The 12,813-nt window shown below is 36.4% G+C and overlaps 1 protein-coding gene across 4 annotated transcripts in view; it reads left to right on the top strand.

Moving 5' to 3' along the window:
* LOC115217046 (sodium-dependent neutral amino acid transporter B(0)AT3-like) overlaps positions 1–12,813 on the top strand; it is a 213,656-nt gene that overhangs the window by 186,432 nt on the left and 14,411 nt on the right. For 3 of the 4 annotated variants that reach the window (XR_005000125.1, XM_029786617.2, XM_036504908.1), the window contains exons 8-10: positions 2,036–2,237; positions 7,905–8,064; positions 8,825–8,987. Coding sequence is in view for 3 of the 4 variants with exons in the window: in XM_029786617.2 (XP_029642477.1) it covers positions 2,036–2,237; positions 7,905–8,064; positions 8,825–8,987 (525 nt within the window). In the remaining variant the exon portion in view is untranslated. The remainder of the gene's footprint in view (positions 1–2,035; positions 2,238–7,904; positions 8,065–8,824; positions 8,988–12,813) is intronic. The other variant, XM_036504913.1, reaches the window with a different exon arrangement.

The raw sequence follows: 12,813 nt of genomic DNA, 5'->3' as shown, positions 1-12,813 counted from the left end.
TGAGACATGACATTGTCGCTAAAACTATCTACTGTGCTATACGCAGGAAGGATTGCCCCGGTCTGTCATACCAGAGGTACACCAGAAGCAAAATGCATCTATATATTCAAAGATAAAAGATACTAGTGGAACATTCCAGTAAAAAGCAGTTGTCTTGTGTAAGTGCTATAAATACTTTTCTATAAGACAGGGAGCAAATGTCATGCACTGTTATGTAGATCAAGTGCCTGCTGCTGGGTGTAAATGTCACGTCAAAAATCGGGGGAAAGAACATTTCATGAGAAACCTACAGCTGTTATATCCAGACTATAGATTTGCATAAAAGCAAATAAGAGATGCTGGGTTTTCTCCAAAAGAGCTGAACACATACATATGTGTGTATGTGTGCGCGCGTACACCAATCAATTCTGATAACTACTACTACTACTACTACTACTACTACTACTACTACTACTACTACTATTTCCTAGTAATAGCTTCCCATTTTGGCAAAAATGCTATACAAATATATGTGTTATATATAAGCGATTACATTACTCTCGTCACCTGAATGTTGAAAAGATGTAATCATGAAGGCTGAGGTTAACTAATTTGAGGTACACTCCGGCTCATTTAGTCAACCAAGATTAAGAGAGATATATTTTAAATACATATGAAAGTTTCATTCTCCTTTATAAACCTTATGAATTCATTTCTATCAATATGTGTATTTAAGGTTGTATATTTACATTCAAATACTCAATTCATCGAGTGAGCCTGTATATATTCACTCAAAAGTCGGTGAGCTGGCAGAAGCGTTAGCACGCCGGACGAAATGCTTGGTGGTAGCTCGTCTGCTGCTACGTTCTGACTTCAAATTCCGCCGAGGTCGACTTTGCCTTTCATCCTTTCGGGTTCGATTAAATAAGTACCAGTTACGCACTGGGGTCGATATAATCGACTTAATCTGTCTGTCTATCCTTGTTTGTCTTCTCTGTGTTTAGCCCTTTGTGGGTAGTAAAGAAATAGGTATTTCGTCTGCCGCTACGTTCTGAGTTCAAATTCCGCCGAGGTAGACTTTGCCTTTCATCCTTTCGGGGTCGATAAATTAAGTACCAGTTACGCACTTGGGTCGATATAAACGACTTAATCCGTTTGTCTGTCCTTGTTTGTCCTCTCTGAGTTTAGCCCCTTGTGGGTAGTAAAGAAATAGGTGTATATTCACTCAATCTGTTATAAATAGCATGTAGCTAAACCTTCCATAAATAATGTTGTGCAGCCTTCGTTTTTTAGTTTGTTACTCATAAATGCCTAGATATTTGAAATAAAATCAATCGCTGAACTACTCATCTTTTCCTAGCTGCATAAGTATTTCTAATTAGGTATGTAATGCACCTACATTAATATGTAACAGGGACCATCATAAATAGTTTCTAATAAAGAAAGCAGACGAAATGATTATTAGGAGACACGTGAACTAAGTTTTCTAAACTTAGATCACGTGTCTCCTTCAAACAATTTGTCATTTAGCTAAACAACATCAGCATTAACAACATATAATTACACACGCATATATTTATATCTTTACTACCCACAAGGGGCTAAACACAGAGGGGACAAACAAGGACAGACAAACGGATTAAGTCGATTATATCGACCCCAGTGCGTAACTGGTACTTAATTTATCGACCCCGAAAGGATGAAAGGCAAAGTCGACCTCGGCGGAATTTGAACCCAAAACGTAGCGGCAGGCGAAATACGGCTACGCATTTCGCGCGGCGTGCTAACGTTTCTGCCAGCTCGCCGCCTTAACACACGCATATATTGTGACCACGTTTGTATCGTTGGCGATTTTTTCCCTCTGTCTTCCTTTCCTTGGATCTTTCTTTTTCCTATGTTTCTGACGAAGAGCTCCGCTCGAAACATTCAATCCTCCTTCTTTCTTTCCTTTCCTTGTTCTACGTTCTCGCGTTGTTGTGTGTTATCTCTTTGTGTTTTCATGTTTGGAATAACTTTATATATTAAACTAATTATTTCTTTACGCTTGATATTTCAGTCAGCCTCCGGGACCGGACTAGCATTCATTGCCTTCACAGAAGCAATCGATCAGTTTCCTGTTGCCCCATTGTGGGCCGTTCTCTTCTTCCTCATGCTGCTCACACTTGGATTGGACACAATGTTTGGTACTCTTGAAGGTGCCATTACATCTATAAATGATATGTTATTGTTTCCTGCAATCAGAAAAGAAGTTGTTTGTGGTAAGTCAGTATATTCTTGAGAGAAGAATCAAATCAGCAGATCAGTGTTCAGCCTTGTGCGCTCTGTTCTTGTTGAATATTTTGTCATAAAGTATGCATGTTTACGCATATACATATACATATTTGAAATACGAATACTACTCATTTTTACCCGCTGAGTGGACTGTGAGAACGTGAAGTAAAGTAGTCTTGCTTAAGGATACAGTGCAGTGCCGGGGATTTAAGTCATATATAAATACAGATAATATATATTTTTGTATTCTGTAACAAGTTATGCTTTCTTGTAGGGTGGTTTCTTCCGTATGCAAGTTGTGGTTTACCATTATTCTTACAGGGTGCGGTTTTAGCAATAATATAACACTGTACTCAGCTATGAAATAATAGCTAATATAGCTGTATTAACTATTTATGTTAAGGAATATCACCCTTCTAATATTTCAAAGATGATGCTGAATTCCTCTTACTAAAAGACACGTGAACGACAGTCAATGTTTAATCTAAGTATCTAAATATGCCACTCACTTTCTGTTTGCCGATATATATTATAATTTTTAATACATTACATATTTTTGTATTAAGACTGACATATCATATACGAGGGGCTATTGAAAAGTTCTTGGTTTTAAGAACATCGCCAAAAGCCTGATTGGTGGTCCAAACCTCCGATTTTTTTTTACAGGATTTAGACAAACTGAGGACCGCTGTGAATCTGAGAGTGGAATCTGTTGAATGAAATCATATTTAACTGATTTTCTTTTACCCAAAGCCAGGAACTTTTCAGCACCCCTTCGTAAACTCGTATCTTTATCATATCTCTCATTTGTTATTTAAACCCACCTAACAAACACTTCCACACAGTTTTCTTACTTTCAACAAATTTTGACACTTTTTTTTTTAAACGTATAACAAAAGCAGCCAAATCTCTAGGAAATTACGCTTTACTGTCTCAAAAATGTATTCCTAGAAATAAAAAGAGGGCTTGCTCTCGTTCATGACAACTTTAATTATCAAGTCAGTTTAATCAAGGTTGACCTGGGATTAAACAACAATCAACACCATCCAAGTGAGAAACATAACCGCTAGAGATCTTTGAGGCTTTCAGTGAAGCAATATAACTGCTGTCTCTAAGACCAAGGTTCTAAAGTGCTCTAATTTCCTTGCGTGTATAAATTGAGAAAGCGTCTAAGTTTAGGTTTGTTGAAGTAACGTAAGGTGAATATTTTCGTACGAATGTTATTTTCTGTGGTCAATTCTCTTGAAATAGGTAATTGATGCTGTCCAGAGAATACCAGTAAATATTATAATAATAATAATATCTTGATTAAAATAAAATTAAAATTTACACATAAATAATGATATTTTGTTCCAAATTTCATATCAACTACCCATTTTTTTACTTCAATTCATAGAATGTTTACAACAAATCATTTCAACATTTTCTTCCTGCATACATTTGATTTTGAATGAAAATAATTCCCAACAAATTTCCTATCTATTATACCTGTGTTTTCCAATCATAATTAATGAGATCATGACATCAATGACAAAGAACTGTAAATAGATCTTTCTCTAGAGTGTATTTGTGGATTAAGACAGAATGATTTCCAACACATTTCCCATTGATAAGTTGTTCTGAATCGGAGAACAAGTATTTATAGTTTTAAAAGGATTTATTCCAATAACGTAAGCGATCAGAATCAGAAGAGAGATATTTTCAGTCATTTTAGAATTGTTGTTTTCAAATATATTTTTCAAATTGATTTTAATTGCATTCTAGGCATACATGTATACCTACGTATATACGTATATATATATATATATATATATATATATATATATATATATATATATATATATATATATATATATATATATATATATATATATATATATATATATATATATATATATGTATATATATATGTATATATATGTATATATATATATATATATATATATATATATAGATAGATAGATAGATAGATAGATAGATAGATAGATAGATAGATAGACAGATATAGATATATACATACATACGTACATACATACATACATACACACATAAATACATACATACATACATACATACATACATACATACATACATACATAGAAGGTACATACAAGTATACACATGAATACACACACACGAGTGAGAGAGAAAGCATTTGAAGTTAAAACTTGCTTCTCTTGCATATAACGATATATACATACACATATAGATTCATACATACATATATTATTTACATTTGACCGATATTTGTCCTCATTTTGTTTGTTGTTAACACAACGTTTCGGCTGATATACTCTCCAAAATTCATGGAATTGCCAGGTACATCAGCTAGCATATATATATATATAGTCTAATCAAAAGGATGGATTAAATTCAAAAGCAACGAAACTACTATCACATCTTGTGCCTACCTGACAAGAGATAAACACGTGCATGTTTGTTTACAAAGTTCTACACGCATGGATAAATTCTGAACAATAACATAACACCCACCCCCAATTTAATCAATAGAAGTTTTTTTTCCAAAACACCTTTCCATAACAACCGACCACAAAAACTTACCACCCCAATCAAACCCAGACGCCTAAAGATGATTTTTAATTGATCAGAGACTATATAAAGCAAGACTAACTGTATTCATTCCGAAGGTGACTTAGTTGGCCGAAAATTCGAAGTCTCTATCCAAAACATTCTTTTATTTATTTTTTTTATTTTATTTGTTTCAGTCATTTGACTGTGGCCATACTAGAGCACCGCCTTTCTCGTATAAGAATTATACATTTTTACTCAACAAAAGTATAGAGTAAGCTCTCTGATTAATGTAAAATTATTTTTGTCATAACTGAACATAAAAACAAACATTAGTGTGTGTGTGTGTACGCGCGCGTGTGTGTATGCGTGTGTGTGTGTACCAAAATGCATCTTTTATAGAGCCAGTGCGTGCACTTATTCGTATGAGATGAGATTTGCTGTGTAATTGTTTTCGTATATTAATGAATCACACCAGATGATTCATTGAAGTTACTGACTCATATGCACAATTTTTCCCAGGGAATAAGCGTGCCATCTGATGGCAGGAATTTAGATATTTGATAAAAGGATTACAGTCATAGCCAACTTGATTGTATCTCAGGCACAGAGACCTTGGACTTCACTATCCAGTTCGTATTCTATTTCTTTATCAAAGAATGTAACTGGTGGAAGATTGGGCTGACATTTAAACATTTTTAGTGTCTCTTTACTGAATATGTTTCAATGGATTGTTTCTATTAACTCTCACAACTTAGCTCCTGGGGTTTCTAGTGCTTCAGTTTCGGAGAAAAGATTGTAGTGTGAATGATTAGATACCTCCGTTCATATATGTAGACAGCTATCTATGGTAGACTATATACTCTCAGAAATGGATGAAGATTTTTTTTGTTTTTTATCATATTGTGGTTACACACTCTAACATCTTAAATCACATCTTAAATCAAAAAAGAAAACTGTGCAATTGATTGGTTCATGTAGTTTGTCGCTACTACAATAGCTTCTATCCTTCTGGCCTGCCTAAATTCACACTGAGTCAACTGAAACTCATCTTGCACATCCATTCACCTCCTTTACACAAACAAGAGACGGGGCTCAGAAGTAACTAACGACAACCGATTTCGAGTAGTTAACGTTAATAAAGATGATTCCAACAGACTTATATTCCTGAGTTCAACAGCAAAGTTAGACATGAGACCAATATGAGCATGGGACCAACAAAATTTTAAATTGTTGAAGTGGAATTGTGTAAGTATGATGCAACAAAATGCTTAAAACATCAAGTAATAAAATGAAAATTGAGCTGAATGGTTTACGTAATAATTAGATGGATAAAATGGCTGTTCCACAATACAATTACTCTCTTCTCTCTCTCTCTCTCTCTCTCTCTCTCTCTACCCACGCATGTACATACAAACACACATAAACACAGACACACATATAAAGAAATGATGAATGAATATCAAAGAGTTTATCATTAAGAACGCAATTAATAAATGGTCATTAAACCCCGACAAGTTATTACATTGCAGTAGATCTAATTAGGACCGACGTACAAGTATTTACATAAACGAACAAAACGATTTTAAGAGTAACATACTTAGCATAAAAGCAGAAAAATCATAAATTTCCCATATACTACACACTTTGTGTTCCTAGGTTATTTAATTACGATACACCTCATCATCAAATGTTTAACTACATAACTGTGATACATAATTAAATCAAACTGATTTAAGCCGAATTAATTTTAAACAGCTTTTGTTCAAATCATTAGGAATATTACGTTATGTTAATCAGAAAACCATTACTGCTTTAAATACATCGAATATCTTCATTATCTTCCAATGAAGAAGCTTCCATGAGAGCAGCTGCGTAGCATAACGAGATTCTTTGAAATGGTGAGTTCTTCGATAAGGTTCCAAGCCTTAAAAAAACACTGGGAACGACAAATGTTGAAACAGAAATTGGAAAGATAAAATGTTTATGACATTTAATGTAACCGTAATGAACCTAGAATTAAGAAGTGATTTAGGGAATTCCTTCGTTTAATAAATCGCCATTTTCCGCCGAGGCATAAGTATAGTAAGATATTAAATATTAACTGTGTTAAGGTTAGTAGTTCAGTTTTACGAATTTTAATTGTTATATCAGAAGTTATAATACTACAAAGCTGAATGGGAAAGCAATGGAAGCAGCTGGCCATTAAAGATCTTGCAACTCAGAATTTAAGAGAACTACCCACCAGATGGTAACTGCCAGGCAATGACGATAATATACAGTGCCATAGTTAAAACAAACAGCAGAGATTATCCTAAAATATGGCAATTTCATGAAATTTCATAAGCGCAAAAATTCATTTGTCAGCTCTGACAGGAGATGCATTACGGCTTTGTTGAAATTTTTGTGGCGCTTGTGTGAGAGAAATCTTCATGGACTCAAAATTATATATTTGATAGGGCACAATATTAGAGAAACAGCGGCTTTAAATAAAAAATGCGGCGTGACCTTTGTTTCAGTGAAAAATTAAGAATTTTTATTCAAGGCAGTATCGGTTTTGTAAAACAAGAGCATTAAAGCAAGTGTTTCTTCATCACTTTTGCATGATGTTTCAGAAATATATTCAAACAGCAAATATTTCACAATAATAAGCAGGCTCTGAGTATTAAATGAAAGATAGGAAAGGCATAACTCAGAATACTCGAATTAGGAACTTTTCATTTATAATGTATCACACACACAAAAGCACCTATGCATCTGCATCTTTATACCTTCTAGATCCCTCCTCATAGAACAGCATTCCCCACTGTCTCTTAAGCCTTCTGGTTGCCCCTGCTTTCTTCTTTCATATATATATATATATATATATTTTCAAATCTCATTTGATAAATTAATCTACTTTCTTTCACATTCATACAGCTGTTCTCTAACTCGCTCTTTCCTCTCCCTATATCTTTCCTTGCATTTTCTTATCTTTTTAAACATAACGTCGAGGAATATATCCTCATTTAAGTACCCGTCTTGAGCATTAAACTAATACCGTGCTCAACCTACTTTGTCCTATTTGTAGTGTTTTGATTCGTTTTCATGTTTTACTTTATCTAAAATTTTCTTTTCTTTTTCAGGCGTTGTATGTTTCGTGTCAATGTTAATATCATTTTGCTTTGCAACGTCAACTGGTCCATATGTTTTTGACCTGTTCGACATGTATTGTGCAAATATCCCTCTTCTAGTCATTGCCTTCCTTGAAGTAATCGCAGTTTCATACATATACGGACTGAAACAGTAAGTATGACTCCTTTAAAATCCAGGAACATCTTTGAAAATATCTTATGTCCATTATATATACATTCATGCAAAATTTCATATACATATCCAAAAATGTATGTGTATCCCTATATATGTATCCATATTTCTCTCTCTCTCTCTCTCTCTCTCTCTCTCTCTCTCTCTCTCTCTCTCCTTTACTCTTTTACTTGTTTCAGTCATTTGACTGTGGCCATGCTGGAGCACCACCTTTAGTCGAGCAAATCGACCCCGGAACTTATTTTTTGTAAGCCCAGTACTTATTCTATCGGTCTCATTTGCCGAACCGCTAAGTTACGGGGACGTAAACACACCAGCATCGGTTGTCAAGCAATGCTAGGGGGACAAACACAAGCACATAAACATATACATACATATATACGACGGGTTTCTTTGAGTTTCCGTCTACCAAATCCACTCATAAGGCTTTGGTCGGCCTTGAGGCTATAGTAGAAGACACTTGCCCAAGGTGCCAGGCAGTGGGACTGAACCCGGAACCATGTGGTTGGTAAGCAAGCTACTTACCACTGCTCTAATATTTTAGAGTGCCTCTTTTTCGGATATATGAACTACTGACGGTATGTATGTGTGTATATATGTGTGTGTCTGTGTGTCTGGGCGTCTGGGTATATGAACGTATATGTGGATGTATTTTTTAAAAGTATATGAAATGAACTTTGTAAAATTTGGTTAATGGTTGCCATGAATTATGAAAATAATTAAAATAATTTTTTTTCAGGTTTAGTGATGACGTAGAAATGATGGTTGGAATACGTCCCAGTTACTTTTGGATGTTTATGTGGCGTTATCTAGCACCTCTAGTTATGATAGTCATTTTCGTTGCTAGTTTGTTCGAAATTTTAGAGAATGGATCTTATTATATGGCATGGGATGCAGCAAAGGTAAGATAACTTTTTGTTTAGACACATACTACCTTCTGTTGTGAATCTATTCTTTTATTCTTTCTTGGGTTTTTGTCATTTGAAACAGAGAATTTAGTCGGATGTACTTTGCTAAATTTCCTTTGGATAGGCAGAAACGTCCTGGTAGGTTCCACAGAGTTACAACTAATATTTTGTTCTCACGCAAATACAACTTTCTCAGCCGGTCTTAACAACCCACTTGTTTCCCTCTAAATTCGGCAGTTCATCCTTTTCCCACAAATACAATTATGTACAGCACTAACACACAAGCTCTCTCTCTCTCTCTCTCTCTCTCTCTCTCACACACACACACACACACACACACACACACACACACACACACACACATCCACACACGCACTTTCTACACTACCCACCTTCTTTACTTATATATTCACATACTGCATCATCCATTCTGTTTCTTTACTGCCCACCAGGGGCTACACACAGAGGGGACGAACAAGGACAGACAAACGGATTAAGTCGATTATATCGATCCCAGTGCGTAACTGGTACTTTTTTAATCGACCCCGAAAGGATGAAAGGCAAAGTCGACCTCGGCGGGATTTGAACTCAGAACATAGCGGCAGACGAAATACCACTAAGCATTTCGCCCGGCATGCTAACGATTCTGCCAGCTCGCCGCCCACGTATTGGATCATCCATTCACCACTCGCCCGCGTTCTACAATGCTTTGTTCACTCACCACCCATTGGTACTTTGTCTTCCCTGTCATATACAGTAACACCTGCCTTCACATGTGCACATGCAGAAACATACCTTATTGCCATGGAGGGACCGGAAATAGAGGAGGGCCGCTGCTCTGAGGAGGGGCTAGCAGTAGAAAGAGTAAGCTGAAAGCTTAAAAAGGGTGGCTTGAGATTTCGGCCACCACTAATAACTCACTGACAAGACGAGCTTTAGCTGCTTAGATTCCAATTTACCGTCCCTGGACTAGCCCCTGGACTAGTTAAATTTTTTTTATCGAATGTTAATGAAAGAGAGGCATCTACATTTAACTGAAATAATTCTCATTTCACCAGACTACCTTCTACATGCTAACACTAGCTCTATCATGCTAAAAGCATCTTCATCATTTTACGACTTACTGTTGCAGTATCATACACCTTTGAGCAGACACTGGTCTCTTTATTTTCCAGTTTTCTTCAAATAGTTTTCCTGTTCCTTTTACTTCAATCTGTCTTGATGAATAGCATTTACAGCAGTGTTTTGGGAGTTTGTCCATTATTTTAGTATTATTTCCACTTCACTTTTCAGACCTCTCAATTTCACTTGCTCGAATTAATTTTGTAAGAGCAGACAGCAACGTGTTGCCAAAAGTCTCACAGGGTATCTTTTCATGATATTTAACAGCCAAGTACCAATCTCATGATCCTAGCTGTCCCCAAAAGAACAGTTTTCTGAGCATGTTCTACCCTCACGTCAATCCCAACTTTTCCAGCAAATCTCTCAAACCTCATTACAACACTCCCAGTGCCTCTACAATTACTGGGATTATTATTATCATTGTTATTATTATTATTATTATTATTATTATTATTATTATTATTATTATTATTATTATTATCGCCTTTGCACAGCTTCTAACGCTGGAGATGTACTACGGTGTCAGCTGTTCACTACTAGTGAACTAAGGTAACACCCCTTATTTTTCGAGCACCTTCCAAGTGCTTCGAGCGATTCCAATTAGTACTGTTTTCTGCAAAAGCTCCACCCTTATTGCAGCCCCTATTATTATTATCATCATCATCATCATTATTATTATTATTATTATTATTATTATTATTATTATTATTATTATTATTATTATCATTATTATTATTATTATTATTATTATTATTGAGTGAGTGAGAGAGCAGTGCATGCCATCGAAGTGACACTGCGGTACAAATATACGAAGCCCAGTATACCCATTATGACTAGCCGGCTGATAATGGTACACCAGGCCCATGCATCACAAGCATATATGCAAGACATGGTAATTTCACATCAAGATAAACAGTGCATGACCTTGCACGTGGAGTCCAGTTAGAATTTTCTTCAGATCAAGTATCTCATCTCGCTCAAAAGCTCCCTGAAAAAGGTTTGTTTAAGGATGTAGAATGAAATACCCATGTTTCCACAGGTGAATTATTCAAACGCCCAAAGAATTCCCCTCAACACATGGCTTTGACCCTCCTCCACTACGTCTGCTCATGATCAAAGCGGCACATGTCGTCAGCCACCAAGGGACATGCTCAACTGGTTAAGGTCAAACAACTGACAAACAAATCTATGACATTGAGCAGAATATTTACTGCAGCCCATCTTTTATACCAAGACAAAGCATGTACATGATATTTCCAATCAGTTAAGATCAGAGGCCATGAGGGTCAGTGCCTGGTACTGCATCAGTGCATCAGGTCGACTTTGCCTGTTAGCCTTTCAGGGTCGATATAACCGACTAGACCCCCTACTCCAAATTTCATTCCTTATGCCTTTAATACAAAAGGATTATTATTATTATTATTATTATTATTATTATTATTATTATTATTATTATTATTATTATTATTATTGAGTGAGAGAACAGTTCATGCCATCAAAGTGACACTGGGGTAAAATATACGAAGCTCAAAAACCCATCATGACTACCCGTCTGATAAAGGTACACCAGGCACATGCATCACAACCATATGTGCGCGACATGGTGATCTCATATCAAGATAAACAGCACATGACCTTGCAGGTGGGGCCCAGTTAGAATTTTCTTCAGGTTGAGTAGCCCATCCCGCTCAAACGGTCCCTGAATAAGGGTTGTTTAAGGATGTTGAAAGAACCACCCATGTTTCCAGAGGTGAACTATTCAAACCCCAAAGAATCCCTCTCAACACATGGCTGTGATGCTCCCCCACTACTTCTGCTCGTGATCAGAGATGCACATATCGTCAGTCACTAAGGGACATGCTCAACTGGTTAAGGTCAAACAACTGACAAGCAAATCTGTGGTATTGAGCAGAATATTTGCTGTAGCCCATCTTTTATACCAAGACAAAACAATGTACATGATAACACTTCCAATCAGTTAAGATCAGAAGCCATGAGAGCCACTATTATTATTATTATTATTATTATTGATATTATTGTGAAGGCGCATGGCCCAGTGGTTAGAGCGTCGAGCTTACGATCGTTAGGTTGTGTTCGATTCCCGGACCGGGCTGCGTGTTGTGTTCTTGAACAAGACACTTTATTTCACGTTGCTCCAGTTTACTCAGTTGTAGAAATGAGTTGCGACATCACTGATGCCAAGCTGTATCGGCCCTTGCCTTTCCCTTGGATAACATTGGTGGTGTAGAGAGTGGTGGCCGGTATGCATGGGCGACTGCTGGCCTTCTAGGTGCAATCCCATGGTCATTCATGACCGAAGGGGGCTTCCCATTATTATTATTATTGTCTTTGCACAGCTTCTAACGCTGGAGGTGTTTACTATCAGTGAAATAAGGTAACACCCCTTATTTTTCGAGTACCATCCGGAGTATTCGAGCGGTTCCAAGTAGTGATGTTTTCTGCAAGTGCTCCACCCTTATTGCAGCCCCTATTTGTTCCATGTACTTCTCAAGATTTTTACTCACTGTTCCCAGGGCTCCGACAGTTATTGGTATTACTACCACCTTTTTCATCGATCACAACTGCGTAACCTCCCAAGCTAACCTGTCATATCTATCGACTTTTCTTTCTTCCTTATCGCATACCTTGTTGTCAGCTGGGCATGCTATATCTATGATCCAGCATCGTTTGCTTTCTT

The sequence above is a fragment of the Octopus sinensis genome, linkage group LG1, assembly GCF_006345805.1.
Source record: "Octopus sinensis linkage group LG1, ASM634580v1, whole genome shotgun sequence".
In the NCBI taxonomy this organism is placed as follows: Eukaryota; Metazoa; Mollusca; class Cephalopoda; order Octopoda; family Octopodidae; genus Octopus; species Octopus sinensis.
Note: the sequence above shows the minus strand (reverse complement) of the source record. Positions and strands in the feature narration are given on the sequence as shown.